General features: G+C 34.9%; 1 protein-coding gene across 1 annotated transcript in view; it reads left to right on the top strand.

Moving 5' to 3' along the window:
* The window catches only part of LOC150098383 (leucine-rich PPR motif-containing protein, mitochondrial-like), a 446,274-nt gene that overhangs the window by 62,480 nt on the left and 363,996 nt on the right, over positions 1-19,798 (top strand). Inside the window, exons 6-7 of the mRNA XM_090405178.1 lie at positions 527-613; positions 14,667-14,705. Coding sequence (XP_090261304.1) covers positions 527-613; positions 14,667-14,705 — 126 coding nt within the window. The remainder of the gene's footprint in view (positions 1-526; positions 614-14,666; positions 14,706-19,798) is intronic.

Genomic DNA, 19,798 nt, shown 5'->3' with positions numbered 1-19,798 from the left:
TTGCTAAGGTTGTGGTCCTGTCAATGGCATGAGGAATTTTTAGAGACATTTTGCAAAAAATAGTTCAGATCAGTCAAGTCTAACAGGTTTCATAGGACAAGTTAGTTAGCCCTATTATAGGGCTAACTAACTTGTCCTATGAAAATTAAGTTTTAAAAGGCATTTAACATAGGAACAGGCCACTGAGCCTAGTTGAAAAGAGGCCAATCATGGGTTAGTTGCTTTTGCACAAAAAAAAAAAGCCTCAGCTTAATGGCTGTGGTGACTCAGTTGTATAAGTAGTTTTTAAAGGGTTCAGATTTAACACTCCAACTGGCCACAATGTCTATAGATGTCCAGCTACATCTGGATACAATTCTGTAACACCTTGAATACATGGATAAGAAGTGCAGTTTGGTCTTACTATTTCATTCACCTCCAGTAGATAGGTTAATAACAGGTCTTAAATTATTTGATAAGAGTTATTTTACTTAGATTACACTATACTATATTTTATCAATAAAATAACTTTTAACATATTTTTCAGTAAAATTTTAGAAGGCATGAAAGAAAAAGGATTTCCTATCACTGAAACAGTATTCAACTCTTTAATAACTGCACATGCAAAAAACAAGTAAGTTTTTAAATTTATAGAAAAGCAGCTAGGTTTTAATGAAGTTCTTTTTATCTTTTAGATATTTCATATTTTTCATTATTTTTATATTATTAAATTTTTTTTATATATTTTTCATGATCACCATCAAATTTCTGACACATACCTTCAGGAGGAGGGATGCACAATAGTATAATAGTACTGTATAAAATTTTTTACTAAATAATTTAAGGAAATTACAACGTCAACTAGGATATACATTAAAATAAATTTGAATATACTTTTTAATAACAACAATATGGAGTCATTAAGACACTACACAACAGGGCTAAACTTGTCTGTTCAAATGACAATGCCCTAACCACAGAACTAAACCACATTCTCAACACTTTCTCAGCCAATGGCTACCCTCCCCAAAAAAAATCCCCCCCTCACAACAAGGATTACTCTAAATCCATCACCATACCCTATATCCGAGGCACCTCAGAAAAAATTACAAAAATCCTAAAAAAACATGACTTAACTTTTTGTTACAGACCATATAAAAAATTGACATCCCTTATCTGCTCTACTAAAGACACCCCCCCCCCCCCCAGACCTGCCAGATGTATACCAGGTCCCTTGCAGCTGTACGCTGTCCTACTCCTACTTTGGCCAAACAGGCAGGACAGCAAATAATCAGAATTTCAGAACACAAGGATTATATCCGTTTCACCAATACAGCCACTCTGGTCTTGCTGACCATGCGCTGGATACCTGCCATAGAATACGGTGGAAGAAAGCCACGATAATACACCGTAGTAAATACAAATATGAAAGGCTTTTTATGGAATCAGCTTCAGCCCTAAGAAACAATCCAAACCTCAACAAATTTGACTGCATGAGACTGCCTCATATTTGGGAAACCTACATCAGAAGACCTTCAGCCCAATCGCCCAAGAATACCAACATTGCTCGCTAGGGGGCAACATCAGGATTTTAGGAGAAATAATAGCTTCCTGCTTCTTCCTCACTTACTGTTTATTGTGCCTGCATGCACGTGTCTTGTTCTTAAGTTTCTTGAAAATGGCAACGTGACTTTGCCAAAATATTGAAGTATATTAAAATTTATTTTAATGTATATCCTAGTTGACATTGTAATTTCCTTAAATTATTTAGTAAAAAATGCATAACCAATGTCTAAGCCTTTCCACGAGAATTACTGTATAAAATGTTTCCTCCAAATTAATCTGTCAGGACTCTAATATTATCAGATCTTATATTTCTGTCGTCTAAGGCACTTTTTAATGTATCATTCAACACCTAGATATTGGTCTTCCTCTAAGTCTTTTTCCTTCCATCCTGACAAAGAACATTTATTTTACTAACCTCTCCTCTTCCATTATTATGTTCCTGAATACTAACTGACAATGTCAATTTCTTTTCTAATATCCTTATTTTTAATACAATATTGCCATTTATATGATACATCATCTGTTCCTGTAATCTTTCTCAGAACTTTCATATCTGTTTTCTCCAGTCTTTCATCAAGAGTTTTATTTCAAACCCAGTTCTCAGATCCATAAGTTAAATTGGTTTGAACACTGTCTTGTATAGAGCTAGTTTAGTGTTTTGACTTATGTCTCTTTTATTCCATATAAATTTATTCATTTGACTTCCTATCAGACCAGCTTTGCAAATTCTGTATCTATTTCCAAATTTAATTTGTAATCTTCACTAAAAATTGTGTCTAAAGAGCTGAAAGCTGAAATATTACATATACACACATACACCACACACATTTGGGTGTCTTTTTATGCGTATCTTTTTTATGCGGTTTTGAAGTTATGCAGTGCATATTTCATGCAATTTCAGAGTTTCCCCGTTGTACATAATGAACAGCATGTTGCAGTACATTCTGGTGTAACGTGAGTAATGTGTAAGCAGTAGTGAGTGTCTGTGAAGTTTAATTTTGCATGTGAATAAGTGTTTGTCTTTTCATTATCATAAATCTAAATTTTGCTAATTTTTATTTTAAAGATTTAATTTGGCCCAATGGAGAAAAAAAAGTTGTCCGCATTTAGAACATCCAAATGTGCAGGTAGTGTTTTTTCCACCCATACAACAAGCATTATTCAGCCATTAGATCAAAGCATAATTACTACTTTTAAAAAATATTACTTTAAGCACACTTTTCAATTTATATTGGATAAACTATAAAATGAATCATTAACAGTAATTGACGTTTGGAAAAAAATTTTCTATTTTGGACTGTTTAAATCATGTTGCATCTGCTATAGCTGAAATAAGACCACAAACTTTAAATGCCTACTGGAAAGCAGCTTGGCCTGGATGTGTTGCAAACAGTGCAACCATTCAAACATCTATATTATCAGCTGAAATCATTACTTTGTCAAATGAAATTGATGGAGAAGGTTTTGATACATTTAGCCAGAGTGATGTAGATGAATTGCTTATGGATAATTCTTAAGTGACGATGATATTATTGGATATCGATTAACTTTAGATATTGTCGAATATCCAGAAAACGATAGTGAAGTAGAAGAAAATTCTGTCCCCCTCACCTGCAAATAATTCGGGAAGGTCTTGAGCTGTGCAATAATTGTGAAATCATGTTTTTGTTAATGACACAAATTCTGAACGAGTCTTTAAATTCTAATGTGAGCTGAAGAACTGTATGTCTGGATATCGCGAGCTATATAAAAAATTAGTAAAATCATCATCGCAAAGTTAAATCACTGATTTCATTGTTAGAAGAAAAAAATCAGCATAGAACGAGGCTGAAGCTAATTCTGTTTGTGAAGAGCCATTGCCTTTACCATACAGATCTGATGTGCTGACTGTCTCTTTTTTTTCAGTTCATATATATCAAATATATTTTATATCAAGTATATAATGTGATATACAAACATATATCACATTACTTTTGTATAAGCATTGCAGTGTCGCCATTAGTCGACAAGCAAAGCCTATCACCAATAGCAATAGCCGCTGCTATGTTTCACCCACTTCTAACTTTTTTCAGTTCACAAACTGAAATGACAATATTCGGCAAACGATGCCAGATATTGTCTAATAGCGACGATAATTCTGATGAAAAAAAAAAATGTAAAAAAAAATTCTTACTTTTCAATAAAATTAAATGAATAAAGCTTTAAAACAAACTTAGGCATTCTTATTTTCCTGAATTTTCTACTGCGTAAAAAGAGACCCGACTGTATATACAGGCAGTCCTCGACTTATGACGATTTGCACTTACGACGACCAAAAATTGTTAGTAAAAATTCTCTAATTTAACTTTCGCCAGCATATACATACATATATCACATTACTTTTGTGTACGCATTGCAGTGTCACCATTAGTCGACAAGCAAAGCCTATCACCAATATGCAATAGCAGCTGCTATGTTTTACCCACTTCTAACTTATCACAGCCTTTGGCAGGTTAGTTGCTAATCAGCAGTTGATGTGTTCATTTCTCTCGTTGAAATTTTTGTATCTTGTCGTAACCCTATCATGTCCAGTAAGAGAAGTAATACTACTGATGAAAATTCCAACATAAAAACGAAGGCAATGAAAGCTTTAAGTTTCGACGTTAAAATGAAGGTGATTAAAGCATATGACAAAAGAAAGTCGGTGAAATAGCACAAGAAGAAAAACTATCACATTCAACTGTTTCAACAATTATAAAAGATAAATCAAGAATAATGGAGGCAGCTAAAGGGGCAGTTAATATGAAATGTACAATTTTAATGAAAAAAAGAGAAGGGCCAATTCATGAAATGGAGAAGATTTTAATGATATGGAGGATAGATGATCAAATCAACAAGAATATTCCTGTCAGTTTGTTGACGATTCAAACAAAAGCATGCAGCCTATTTTGACAATTTAAAGAAATAACAAGAAGATAAATACGACGAGCATACATTTAACGCTAGTAAAGGTTGGCTTTATCGATTCAAAAACCGATAAAGCCAACCTTTACTAGCGTTATTCATAACATACGAATAACAGCAGAAGCTGCTAGTTTCCGATTTTGAAACTGCCGAAATTTTTAAGAAAAATCTGAAAAAAAAAATCTGAAATAAACACATATCAAAAATGGTGATTTTTGATGTGTTTATGTATTTTTTTCTTAAATTTTTCTTTCTTAATTTTGTATTTATATGTATATGTGCTAATAAATAATTTATAAAGGTTTATGTAAGTTTATACATTTATAACTGTTTTAAGTTAAATAGAAACCTAATTTATGAAAATATTATAACAGAAATCAAACAAATCAAGAATTAACAAAAGTCCTCGACTTACGTCAGAATCAACTTATGACTGAGACGTTGGAACATAACCCTGTCATAAGTCGGGGACTACCTGTATATATATGTCTGATCCACGCATGAAAGGCCACAACATCTATAGCACATTAGTGCCATCTGTGGACAAGAGGAATAGAAGAAAGGAGGAATCTGTTCACATTTTGCTTGAACAGCTGAGGGAAGGCAGGCAGAGTGGGGAGAACTGTTCCAGAAGACAGATGAAGGAGGAGGAAGTGAAGTTGGTTCGGTGAGTTTCAAGATGGATTATAAGAAGGTGTTGGTTGGCGGTGGCTCTTGTTTTAATGATTTTGGAGGAGAGTGGAGAATAATAGTGGCCAATTCTGCAGATCATTTTCCATGAATGCATTTGTATAAGAGAGACGAGAGGAAGGAAGAGAGGGATTGAAGTGAGTATGTGAGAGAAGGATCATTAATTGGCCAGATTGCTCTCTTCTGGACAGAATTGAGCAATCTTAGAGAGGATTTTGATGCACTACCCCAAATATGAGAGCAATATTCCATGGCTGGACAGATTTGGGCTTTGTATAGAGTCATAAGCTGTGGAGTATGAAGTAGTGTCTTTTGCAAAAAAGTACACCAAGTTTTTTTGGCGACTGCAGAAGCTATGGTTGAAATGTGTTTGTGCCAGGAAAGATTGAAAGTGCAGGTCAGTCCAAGAAGAGAAATGTGATCATGTTGATATCTTAGTCTTACTGAAGGTAAGAAAAAGGGATGCAAGCTCTTTCTTGCTAGAGATTGAACAGAACTGAGTTTTGGTGGCATTGAAGTTTACGAGATTATCCTTGCCCCATTGGGATATAGCTAGGAGACCTGAGTTCAAGTCCCTAGTTGTGGTAGATCTTGAGGATTCTTGAGCACTACAAGGTTTGTCAAATGTAAAGGAGGAATGAAGTACTGTCATCAGCAAAGCTATGGATAGGATTAGAAGTTTGTGAGAGCAAGTCATTTATATACAAGTGGAAGAGAGTGGGTGAAAGAACAGAACCCTGGGGTACTCCTTAAGTAACCTTGTGCCAAACCCAATCATATGCCTTTGAAATATTGAGTTTCTCCAAATTTCACCATGGCTTGAGTCCAGAGTTAGGTGGTGAAGGCAAGACGATCAGCTGTAAATCGTGAGTGGCAGAATCCATGTTGCTAGTCACTGATTAGTTAGTATGACTCTAGGTGGTTCAAGAGTTGGTTGTCGATGACCTTCTCCATAATTTTAGAGATCACAGAAGTGAGAGCAATTGGTTGGTAGTTTGTTGCTTGACATTTTTCACCTTTCTTTGGGATGGGCTGGACGTGGACCTGCTAGTTATATGATAGATTGAAAAGGCGATACATGATAGGTTTAGTTCTGAGGCACAATTTTTTAACATAATAGCTGGGATACTATCAGGACCAGATGCCTTGTTTGCGTTCAGGTTATTGAGGATTATTTGGATTTCTTTTTGTAGGAAGAACTATTGGCAACATGAAGGGAGCCATCTTGGTAGGGAACTTTGGCCAGGTCTTCGATGCAGGAATTTTATGAGAAGAGTTATGTCAGTAAGTTGACCTTATCTTTAGGTGAGGTAACTACAGTACCATCCTGTTGCGAGAGTGGTGGAAACCTGGGTAGGCAGAAGTTGTACACAATGGCCTTAGTAAGGGGGTCAGAAAAAGTGACTGCCATTTAGGCTGGAGGCAAGTTTGCAGCATTTTTTTTTTTTTTTTACAACAATAGAGGGCACCAAATTAGGACTTGAGATCTTTTGTCCATTATAATTGTATTGTTTCACTTACTCACTGTCACATATACATACTGTGTTGTGCTTGGATGATGTTGATTTGAAATTTAGCTAAATATAAGCAAGTTAATAAACCATCTTTTATAAAATAGTTTGTTTTGTGTTGTTAATACCATTAAAATAAGTCATGAATCATTCCTCTTTATAAAGTAAAGCCTTGATACAACCACATTAAGAGGATCGAGAGGCAAGTGAGCAAGATATTGAGTGGTCTGTAGAGGGTTTATGGTTTACAAAAGTTGGTTGATAAGTAAAAAAGGGGAAGAGATATGATAGAAACATTTAAAGTACTTAAGGGATTTTAGAGGATTAATACAAAGGAAATATTCAGCAGTTTGCTATAAGGGGTAGGACGGGATCTTCATGATTTTTCTCTTGCAGATCTGGTGAATGAATGGAATCGGTTTCCTGAGTCAGTTGGGAATGCTTTGTCTGTTAATGGTTTCGAGGAAGGTATGATAGATATTGTGTTGATAGTTTGGGTCTCCCACAATGAGTCTTATGACTCTATGGAGGTGCCTTTACAATAATAATAATAATAATATACTTTTTTAGTTTAGTCCACACATTTCACCTATAAAAGCTGTGCACCTTTAATTCCTAAATCTTTCTTACATATTTTTTAATATGATATTCATTTTTATCCTGCTTACTATTAAATGGTGTAAATACCATAGATTGATATTTGTAATGTATATTTTTGGATTTAACGGGTGCTTAAGGGTCAAAGCTGTATAACTGAGAGGAGACCTCCACATAGCCTTTAAAGGAATGCGGAGAACCGACCAGGGCTTCTGACCAAATGTCCAATCCTCACCTTCTCGTGGTGCACCCTGTTGGGTATCTACTTTGATACTGAACGAACGAGGATGGGCTGGCAATTTGGGATTTAGCCGACCAAATTGTATTCTTATTGGTTAAACCAAAATAAAAAATGATGGTACAACATGACAAAATTTCATGCCGGCTGGGGCGTCGCCCGGTTAAACAAGGCCCCCGTTGTTTTCGCCAGGGAACCAGGGCGAACAGCGAAAAGTCAGCTACTGGAACAAATCTGAAAACAAACCCCAACTCAACATCACCAGAGTTAAAGATCGGTACTATCAACATAAGAAGCCTGAATGGCAAAGAAATGGAGCTAGCTGAGGAATTAGATAAGTACCAGATCGACATAATAGCCGTGACTGAAACAAAAAAGACCAAAACTGGTGAGATCTTTCTGAGCAATAAATACAAAATGTTATATTCAGGCAATGACAATCAAGGAAAAGAAGGAGTAGCCATAGTATTCAACACAAAATACGAGGCTAATCTTCTTGAATGGCAGTCAGTCTCAAGTAGAGTAATGTGGGCAAATATGAGAATGGGGAACTGGACAATGAGACTTATTTGTGCCTATGGTCCCACAGAAGGTTCTACTAAGGTAGAAGTGGAGGAATTTTTTGAGGCTTTAGAAAAAGCAACTGACACAATGAAAAAGGAAAAGTTGGTCCTTGTTGGGGATCTAAATAGTAGAGTAGGAAATGATTGTGAGACATACAAATATATTTTGGGAAAATTTGGAGAAAAGAGCAAAGCTAATAATAATGGCAAATATCTGTTGGATTTCTGCTCAGGACATGGACTGGTTATTACTAACACCATGTTCCAACACAAAAATGTGCACAAATTCACATGGAGAGAAGAGGCTAGGAATAAGAAAAGTCTCATTGACTATGTTATTGTTGATAGTGATGTTTTTTCCCTGGTGCAGGACACCAGAGTGTACAGAGGATTCGAAATTGGAAGTGATCACTATTTAGTCTTGAGCAGGATAAAATTGAATTTCATATTGAAAAGAATAACATGTAAGAAAGTTTTAAAGCGAATAAAAGTTGAGCAGCTCTCAGATGTGAACTGTAGACTAAAATACAGAAATATTATTGAAAAGAAAATGAAAGAGTTTGAGAACAGGAATCAAACCTTGGAGATTCAGTGGCAAACTCTGAAGGAAACATTGATTGATTCTGCCAGAGAGGCATGTGGTGAGGTTGTGTGCTAGGATAAAAAAATCAGAACTCCCTGGTGGACACAGGAAGTTAAGGAGGCAGTGAAGGAAAAGAAGAAAGCATATCAAAAGTTCATGGCAAATAAGTCAGCTTTTACTCTTACAGAATACAGAGACAAATGTAAGAAAGCTAAACAGTGTGTAAAACTAGCTAAACAAAAGTAATGGGAGGACTTTGGCAAGAATATAGAAAATAAATATCAAGAAGGTGGCAAAATATTCTGGAGGTTGTTGAAGAAGCTTAGGAATGGAGGAAAGAGTGTCGTAAAAGGAATTAGAGATGATAAAGGTGAAATGAAAACAGGAGAAAAAGATATCCTTGAAGTATGGAGTAATTACTTTGAAAAACTGCTAAATGAAACAAGCAGTGATGACAGTACAGTGATAAAAAACACTGACCAGGCATGCAGTCAGGAATACATATCCATACTTGAAGTAGAAAAAGCCATCAAAGGCTTGAAATGTGGAAAGGCAGCAGGAGTAGATGATATTCGACCAGAAATGCTGAAGTATGGTGGTATAAGAGTCTTACAGTGGCTGCACTGCATAGTTCAGAAAGCCTGGACAGAGGGACGAATTCCCGATGATTGGAGTAGAGCTCTCATAGTACCCATATATAAAAAGGGAAATAAAACTGAATGTGAGAATTACAGAGGTATTTCCCTACTGAGTGTTCCTGGCAAGATCTATGCAAGTATACTTGAGAAACGGTTGAGAAGAATTGTGGAAGAAAAGCTTGGTGAAGAACAAGCTGGATTCAGGCCAAATAGAGGCTGTCAGGATCAGATCTTCACTTTACGACAAATAGTCGAGAAAGCATGGGAATATAACAAAGATCTGTATTTAAGTTTTGTTGATTTGGAAAAGGCATATGACAAGGTGCCAAGAGAGAAGCTATTCAATACGCTGCAGTTATATGGTGTCAATAAGGGCTTTATATCAAGCAATACTTAGTCTTTATTTGAGTTGTGAGTCAGCAGTTAGAATTGAAGGAAGTACAGGAAGATGGTTTAATGTTAAATCTGGTGTGAGACAAGGATGTACATTATCCCCTCTGTTATTCATTATCTATATGGATCACATTATGAAAGAATGTGGTATTAAACCTGATATCAAAATTGGAGATGTTAATGTCAGCTTTTTGCTTTATGCGGATAATGTTATACTTCTAAATAAATCCGCTACAAGTCTGCAAGATTCTCTGACTAAATTGAATAGCTGTTGTAATAAATATGGTATGAAGGTCAGCAATGAAAAGACAAAGACAATGAAAATAGGCAGAATCATTGAAAATGTCAACTGTGTTGTGAATGGAGAACCTGTGGAACAAGTAAAACATTTCAGCTACTTAGGCACAATTTTTACTGAAGATGGTAAACTAAATATAGAAATAGACAACAGAACCAGCAAAGCTGGTATCATGGGAAGTCAATTGAATAAATTCATATGGAATAAGAAAGAAATTAGTCGGAACACTAAATTAGCTGTATACAAGACTGTGTTCAAACCAATTTTAACTTATGGATCTGAGAGCTGGGTCAGAAGTAAAACACTTGACCAAAGACTAGAGACCACAGATATGAGAGTCCTGAGAAAGATTAAAGGCGTGAACAGATGGCATCAATGGCAATATCATATTAAAAATGAGGATATTAGGAAAGAACTTGACATTGTCAGCATCCAGGAATGCGTTAGCAGAGCTAATCTCAGATGGTATGGTCACTTAAATAGAATGGGAGAGTAAAGATTAGCAAAACAAGTGTTCTCTGACAGGTTGGCAGGAAAACGACCTAGAGGAAGACCAAGATATATGTGGATTGATACGGTAAAAAGTGCCTTAGATGATAGAAATATAAGAGCTGATAATGTTGGAGCCTTGACAAGTAACAGACAGATTTGTAGGAAAATTGTAGATAGGAAGTTAGTAATGATGTAATTTTTTCATGTAGTACTATCATATCCTGTACACCCCTTGAGGGTACATGGCAGGAATTTGATGATGATGATGATGATGATGTGGATTTTTGGATTTAGTTTTCATATAACAACATTTGCACAAATGAATGTCTTACCAAATTTGTCTAGTTATACTTGAATGGATAATAATGAATTGTGCAATTCTTAATTTACAAGTTCACTTGCTTTTGTTTAATTTATTTTAATTCTTGAATGGCAAGCAGTAACAAGTACAAGTGATATGGGCATTCTGATATCAGAATGGGAACTGGACAACGAGCCTTATTTGTGCCTATGGTGCCACAGAAGGTTCTGTGGGACCATAGGCACAGAATGTTGTTGGTTTTTTATTATTATTGTTTTTTTTTTTACTACGTGACACCTCCAGGGAGTCCAAAGACTCATCGATGGAGGACACCTACTCTACGACTCTCTGTCTCTTCCAACTACAACAAACTGCAACTACACCAACAGAATCTTCCGCCCACCATCACCACTAGTATTTTCACAGACAATCACAAACATCCATGCCCATGGCAGGATTCGAACCCTCAGCCTTTTGGCTGGAGAACATTAATTCATTCAAGTTAAATGCTTAATGTTATAATTATTTGTAAAAAAATATGTAAAAATTATATACACATTAAATTGCATTGACAAAAATTACATTAAAAAATACTCAGTATACGTTGAGTATTTTATTTGTTGACTCGACTAAAGAAATATATCATCATCATCATCAAATTCCTGACATGTACCCTCAAGGGGTGTACAAGGATATGATAGTACTACATGAAAAATTTACATCGTTACTAACTTCCTATCTAATTTTCCTCCAAATCAGTCTGTTACTTGTCAAGACTCCAATATTATCATTATCGGATCTTATATTTCTATCATCTAAGGCACATCGTACTGTATCAATCCACCTATATCTTGGTCTTCCTCTCGGTCGTTTTCCTGCTAACCTGGCAGAGAACACTTGATTTGCTAAGCTTTCTTCGCCGATTCTGTTTAAGTGACCATACCATCTGAGATTAGCTCTGCTAATGCATTCCTGGATGCTGACAATGTCCAGTTCTTTCCTAATATCCTCGTTTTTAATATGATATTGCCATTGATGTCATCTGTTCACGCCCCTAATCTTTCTCAGGACTTTCATATCTGCGGTCTCTAGTCTTTGGTCAAGTGTTTTACTTCTGACCCTGCTCTCAGATCCATAAGTTAAAACTGGTTTGAACACTGTCTTGGCTAATTTAGTGTTCTGACTAATTTCTCTCTTATTCCATATGAATTTATTCAATTGACTTCCCACCATACCAGTTTTGCTGATTCTGTTGTCTATTTCTATATTTAAAATTTACCATCTTCAGTAAAAATTGTGCCTAAGTAGCCGAAATGTTTTACTTGTTCCACAGGTTCACCATTCACAACACAGTTGACATTTTCAATGATTCTGCCTATTTTCATTGTCTTTGTCTTTTTATTGCTGACCTTCGTACAATATCTATTACAACAGCTATTCAATTTAGTCAGAGAATCTTGCAGACTTGTAGTGGATTTATTTAGAAGTATAACATCATCCACATAAAGCAAAGAGCTGACATTAACATCTCCAATTCTGATATCATGATTAATACCACTTTCCTTCATAATGTGATCCATATAGATAATGAATAACAGAGGGGATAATGTACATCCTTGTCTCACACCAGATTTAACATTAAACCATCTTCCTGTGCTTCCTTCAGTTCGCCGACTTACAAATCAAATACAGACTAAGTATTGCTTGATATAATGCCCCATTGACACCATATAACTGTAGCATATTGAATAGATTCTCTCTTGGTATATCGATCTTTGTTATATTCCCATGCTTTCTCAACTATATGTCGTAAAGTGAAGATCTGATCCTGACAGCCTCTATTTGGCCTGAATACAGCTTGTTCTTCACCAAGCTTTTCTTCCACAACTCTTCTCAACTGTTTCTCAAGTATACTTGCATATATCTTACTAGGAACACTCAATAGGGAAATACCTCTGTAATTGTCACATTCAGTTTTATTTCCTTTTTATATATGGGTACTAGGAGAGATCTACTCCAATCATCGGGAATTCATCCCTCTGTCCACGCTTTCTGAACTATGCAGTGCAGCCACTGTAAGACTTTTATACCCCCATATTTCAGCATTTCTGGTCGAATATCATCTACTCCTGCTGCCTTTCCACATTTCAAGCCTTTGATGGCTTTTTCTACTTCAAGTATGGATATGTATTCTTGACTATATGCTTGTTGAGTGTTTTTTATCACTATGCTATCACTGCTTGTTTCATTTAGCAATTTTTCGGAGTAATTACTCCATACTTCAAGGATATCTTTTACTCCTGTTTTCATGTAACCTTTATCATCTCTAACTCCTTTTACAGCACTCTTTCTTCCATTTCTAAGCTTCTTCAACAACTTCCAGAATATCTTACCACCTTCCTTGGTATTTATTTTCTAAGTTCTTGCCAAAGTCCTCCCATGACTTTTATTTACACAGTGTTTAGTTTTCTTACATTTGTCTCTGTATTCTTCAGGATTTTTCTATCCTTGCAGACAACCTCACCACATGACTCTCTGGCTGAATCATTCAGGGTTTTCTTCAAGGCTTGCCACTGAATCTTGAAGGTTTGGTTCCTGTTCTCAAACTCTTTCATTTTTTCTTCAATAATCTTTGTGTATTTTCGTGTACAGTTCACATCTGCGAGCTGCTCATCTTTTATTCGCTTTAAAACTCTCTTACATGTTATTCTTTTCAATACGAAATTCAATTTTATGTTGCTCAAGACTAAATAGCGATCACTTCCAATTTCAAATCCTCTGTTCACTGGTGTCGTACACCAGGGAGAAAACATCACTATCAATAATAACATAGTTAATGAGACTTTTCTTATTCCTTGCCTCTTCTCTCCATGTCAATTTGTGCACATTTTTATGTTGGCACATGGTGTTAGTAATAACCAGTCCATGTCGATGTAGGCACAAATAAGTCTCATCGTCCAATTCCCCATTCTGATATTTGCCCGCATCACTCAACTTGAGACTGCCTGCCATTCAAGAAGATTAGCCTCGTATTTTATGTTGAATACTGTGACTACTCCTTCTTTTCCTTGATTGTCATTTCCTGAATATAACATTTTGTATTTATTGTTCAGAAAGGTCTCACTAGTTTTTTTTCTTTTTTGCTTCAGTCACCCCTATTATGTCGATCTGGTACTTATCTAATTCCTCAGCTAGCTCCATTTCTTTGCCATTCAGGCTTCTTATGTTGATGCTACTGATCTTTAACTCTGGTGATGTTGAGTTGGGGTGTTTTTTCAGATTTGTTCCGGTAGCTGACTTTTCGCTGTTCACCCTGGTTCTCTGGCGAAAACAACAGGGGTCTTGTTTAACCGAGTGATGCCCCAGCCAACATGAAATTTTGTCATGTTGTACCATCATTTTGTATATTGGTTTAAGCCAATAAGAATACAATTTGGTCGGCTAAATCCCAAATTGCCAGCCCATCCTCATTCGTTCAATATTCAGGTAGATACCCAACAGGGTGCACCACGAGAAGGTGAGGATTGGACATTAGGTCAGAAGCCCTGGTCGGTTCTCTGCATTCCTTTAAAGGCTATGTGTAGGTCTCCTCTCAGTTATACAGCTTTGACCCTTAAGTACCCCTTAAAGAAATGTATTATTATTACATAGGCACCTCCATGGAGTCATAAGACTCATTGTAGGAGTCTCAAGCTATCAACACAATGTGTTGTACTTCTCCTATACTGAGTAAAATATGGTATATAAATACTGAGTATATATGACTGCATCACTCCACATTTATAAAATAACTTTCGAAAAAATAAATTATTTATATTTAGGTTTTATTTATGTTATTTTTAATTAGTATTATTATATTATTTTTTTTTTTTAGTGATATGGAAAATGCCAAAAAGATTCTGGATACAATGAGGTAAGTATAGTTTAAATTCGGTTTCTTCAATTATACCATTAATATATGCAGAAAATTTATTGGAAATTGTTAATTAGGATGATTCACAAGAGGAATTTGGTTACAAATAGATTGATGTGAGTTGTTTATTCATACAAGAGAACTTTTTTCATAGAGCAGTTTGCTGTAGACACTGTAGTGAACACCACAGTATTGAAACGATGTTCTATAACAAATTATAGAAAACTCCCATAGAACCAATGCTATTTTAAGGTCACTATTGTGAACAGCAAATGCTGAAAACTTTGACTTTAGTGAACTGAATTGCATGGCAAATGGCAGTAAAAAAAAGTATTAAAATAAAATAGTGGGACATGAAGTATTTTGAAAAACAAAAGAAAATCACGGGAAACAGAATGAAAGAAATAGGCAGGAAATCAGACATTGAAGACAGAACATGATGGATTGGCAGGAATACACACAAAATGACAATGTCGAAAAGTACAGATGTAAACGATAATAGGAGACATAACAAACAACTATAAGAGTATGAAATCTTGAAAAATAAAAATCTAAAATTAACATTTAAATTTCAAAACATTCCATTAACTTAATGTCACTTACTTGAAATCTTCATAATAAAATACTATAATAAATATGTGTATATATACTGTAAGAATTTATTCTTTTACAATTAAAAATTTGCAAAAAAATTTTTTTACTATTAAAAATTTAGAAGTCATGTTGTAGCATCATTTTCTATATTGGCAAGGAAAAATTAGCAAAACAAGTGTTCTCTGCCAGGTTGGCAGGAAAACGACCCAGAGGAAGACCAAGATATAGGTGGATTGATATGGTACAAAGTTCCTTAGACGATAGAAATATAAGATCTGATAATGTTGGAGTCTTGACAAGTAACAGACTGATTTGGAGGAAAATTGTAGATAGGAAGTTAGTAATGATGGAAATTTTTCATGTAGTACTATCATGTCCTGTACATCCCTTGAGGGTACATGTCAGGAATTTGATGATGATGAAAAATTTAGAATTTTTTACCTTATAGTCTCAAATGCGAAATGAGCTGCTGCTCAAAGAAATTTCATAACTCTTACTTAAATTTCAAATTAAAGAAATACTGTCAATCATTTTTCCCTTCATTCAGGCTGACAATGCAAACTCATGTTCATTTCTTCTGTAACCTTCTGTTTGTAATTAGAGGTGACAAGCTTAACACTAGTCTTTGACTTGACTACTGTAGTTTTTAGGTTATTTTTCATTTTAATGGTACAGACTGTACATATTTAGTTTATTATAGAGTTCAGGTCAGTGGCATTAATTTAAGCTAAGGTAACAATTTGAAATTTGAACATTAATTCTGGATTTTCATTTTTATGATTCCATATATTCTAGTAGTTCTTTCCTTTGTCTCCCATTGTTACTTGCATTTGTATTTTCATATTGTCATTGTTCTAGCCAATTTTTTTGTGTTCTATTGCCAGTGTACTGTTTTCTTTGTTTTGATGTCTGTGATATCTTTTGTTCTATTCCCTGTATGTTTATGTTTTTTCCCCCCCCCTGCAATTTTCTTCGTTCTGTTTCACATAGTTTTTTAATTTCTTGCTATATATATATGTATATATATATGTGTGTGTGTGTGTGTGTGAAAATTTTTTACCTTTGGGATAATATATATATATGCGAAAATTTTTTACCTTGGGGATAATATATATATATGTGAAAATTTTTTACCTTGGGGATAATATATATTAAGGATACCAAGTAATTTTATAAACTTGGTTTTTTTTTTTACTCCTCCCAAGTAAGCAAAACAGTTAAGTTTGCGCCTGAACGTAGTGCAAGTCTAAAAGGTAGGGCAACACCAGGGCAACTCATTGTAAAGGTGGGTAAAGCTCTGATCACTATTCTTAGTATTTCCCATAATGTAAAACACAGCTCACTAGACGATGTATACTGTTATACATTATGGGTGAGGCGGGGGTCACTACCCAGACTGGTTTCAACCTTTTTTGAGGCCTCCTCAGCGAGTAGCTAGACCCTGAAATACCAAGGTTTTTAGTAATACAGAGACTTATCAACTTTACCTATACAAGTTGCTACAAGGCTTTTACTTTGAATAAGAAACTCTGGATGAGATAAAGATGTGAAAAATTTTTACCTTGGGGATAATATATATTAAGGATACCAAGATTTTATAAACTTGGTTTTCTTTACTCCTTCTCCCAAGTAAGCAAAACAGTTAAATTTGCACCTGAATGTAGTTCAAGTCTAAAAGGTAGTGCAACACCAGGGCTACCTTTTAGATTTGAACTATGTTCAGGAGCAAACTTAACTGTTTTGCTTACATGGGAGAAGCAGTAAAAAAAAATCAAGTTTATAAAATTACTTGGTATCCTTAATATATATTATCCCCAAGGTAAAAAATTTTCACATCTTTATCTCATCCAGAGTTTCTTATTCAAAGTAAAAGCACCTTGTAGTAACTTGTATAGGTAAAGTTGATAAGGCTCTGTATTACTAAAAACCTTGGTATTTCAGGGTCTAGCTCACTGAGGAGACCTCAAAAAAGGTTGAAACCACTCTGGGTAGTGACCCTCCCCCACCCATAATGTATAACAGTATACATCTTCTAGTGAGATGTGTTTTACATTATGGGAAATACTAAGAATAGCGATCAGAGCTTTACCCACCTTTACAACGAGTTGCCCTGGTGTTGCACTACCTTTTAGACTTGAACTATGTTCAGGTGCAAACTTAACTGTTTTGCTTACTTGGGAGAAGGAGTAAAAAAAAAAAAAAAAAAAAAAAAAAAAAAAAAAAAAAAAAAAAAAACAAGTTTATAAAATTACTTGGTTGGTTTAAAATATCTTGGGAACTTTCTACACACACATATATATCTGTGTGTGTGTGTGTGTGTGTGTGTGTGTGTGTGTGTGTGTGTGTGTGTGTGTGTGTGTGTATATTTTTTGCTCTGTTTTCTGTAATTTCCTTTGTTTGGTTTCTTGCAATTTGATTTCTTCTGTTTCCCTGCGATTTCCTTTGTTTCTTGGGTATGGAGTTCTTTTGTTAGTATATTTATACTAAACGTACTTCACTTCATTCTACTTGCAGTTAGCAAGTAGAATGAAGTGAAGAGAGTATATTGAGGGTTGTTAATATCATCCCATACAAGAGAGGTTACAAAACCTTTTTTGTATGGGATTGATTAAAAATTCTTGTTTTAATCCTTCACCCAAGAGTAAGCAAAGTTTGCAGTGAAGTATCTTCATTACTTGGGTATAAGATTAAAACAAGGATATAATTTCTTGTCTATACTTCTGTTCCTTAGAACACTTTCTCTTCACTATTGCCCTTCAGCTGTTCAAAAAAAAAAATACTCTCCTTAACTTCTTGTCCATACATAATGCTATAGCACTAATATGTTATGTAATTTTGAACCTTTATTGTGTACAGCTAATATTATGTATAACTTTTATGCCGAATCTGTAATATAATGTGAACACAGTCCTAATATTTCTACCAAAAAGGATAACACTTAAGAAAAATGAAGAACAGTAGCACTTGCTATTAAAATATTTATAAATATTATAAACTAATGTCTTTATCTCTATTGCATATTGGAAAGCAACCTAAAGAACAATCAGGATTCATTGAAGGATACCAAATTTGTAATTGTAATTATGAATAATTGTATATAATAATGGTCACATATTGTAATCATGAATGAATAATGTTCAGTTTGCATATTTCTTAGATTGTGCAGTGGCATTCAGTTGTGTTAATCATATCATGCTGTGGAGAATTCTTAGAGAAATATTTAATTATACTAATTTTTGGTTTAAACTAGTCACCAAACTGATTGGTTAAAACAGAAAGAGGCATATGGCTCAGATGTCTGTGCTGATTGCAAATGTGATTGCAATAAATTCTCTACATATCTTGTTAACCTATGTGGAGAATTTATTAGAATTTATCCATAGGAGAAATGGAACAGAGGTATTGTTATAGTAGGATATAGCTAACTTAAATTGTGTTGATGATCTCACCTTAGGAAGAAAGCTAGTAAGCTATATAATATTAAAAAAATTAGAAATCAACTATCTCATGTAGTTTGTATGATTGCTAAATGCCCTCTTCACCAATCATTTAAGTTAGCTATATCCTACTATAACACCAGCTACAGTTAGATCACAAATTCAATGCCCTTATCTCTAAGCTAGACTCACATCTTACATTTCCAGATAATTGGGTGGTTAACATCTCAGGATGCCCCTTAACAGAAAGTGGAATTCTTATTCTTTCCAAAGGACATGAATTTGCCACAGTTCACAAAAAGCTATTTTACTTAGATTTCCTTTTTTTTTTATGTTCTTCCCACTGATGAAAGGTTATTTGTGTAACATAGTACATTTTGTACTGTGGGTGGGTTAAGGATCCTCCCCCCTCTATTTTTATCAATATTATGTATTTTATGTATTTTTTGTATTTTAAATTTATTTTTTACATAATCCAGAAATCCTGCTCTAGAGACCAAACATGGAACTTTTTTAAGCCACTTCAGACCTCCAGTAAGCAAGGGAAGTAGTCTCACACCAGGCAATAAAATTCATCTTCCACATAAAGACAGTCACAAACATCCATGTCCACAACAGGATTAGAACCTGCAGCCTGCTGGTTAGAGAGCATGTATGCTAACCACTTGGTCAACCTGGCCAGCAACATTGAACAGAATTTCATTTTTAACATTGAATGGAATTTATCCACTCTCACTCTCTAGTGATGATGCCAATAAATTTCACCTAGAAGTCTTGTCTGCACTACTGAAATCAAAGTTTTCTCCTACAAACATCCCATTAGCAGAAATTAAAGCTTTACAATCCTTAATAGCACGTCCAGGCTAGAGGTATCCAAAAATAACATCCTATAATGTGAGAACCACTCATTCTATTTTCTCAAACTGAAGCTCAGTCAATAGGAAATCTCTCCAAGATTTGTTTTGTCACACTTTCAAGATTACTAGTGCACATGTGCAAAAACAGCATAAGAACGACTATTTCCAGGTCGTTGGATCAGAAGAGAAGGACCAGCTGCCTGGC

The sequence above is a fragment of the Typopeltis vanoorti genome, chromosome 15 (genome assembly GCF_054136105.1).
Source record: "Typopeltis vanoorti isolate ZY-2024b chromosome 15, IOZ_Tvanoo_1.0, whole genome shotgun sequence".
NCBI classification, from domain to species: domain Eukaryota; kingdom Metazoa; phylum Arthropoda; class Arachnida; order Uropygi; family Thelyphonidae; genus Typopeltis; species Typopeltis vanoorti.
This window is presented reverse-complemented; position numbering and strand designations above follow the sequence as displayed.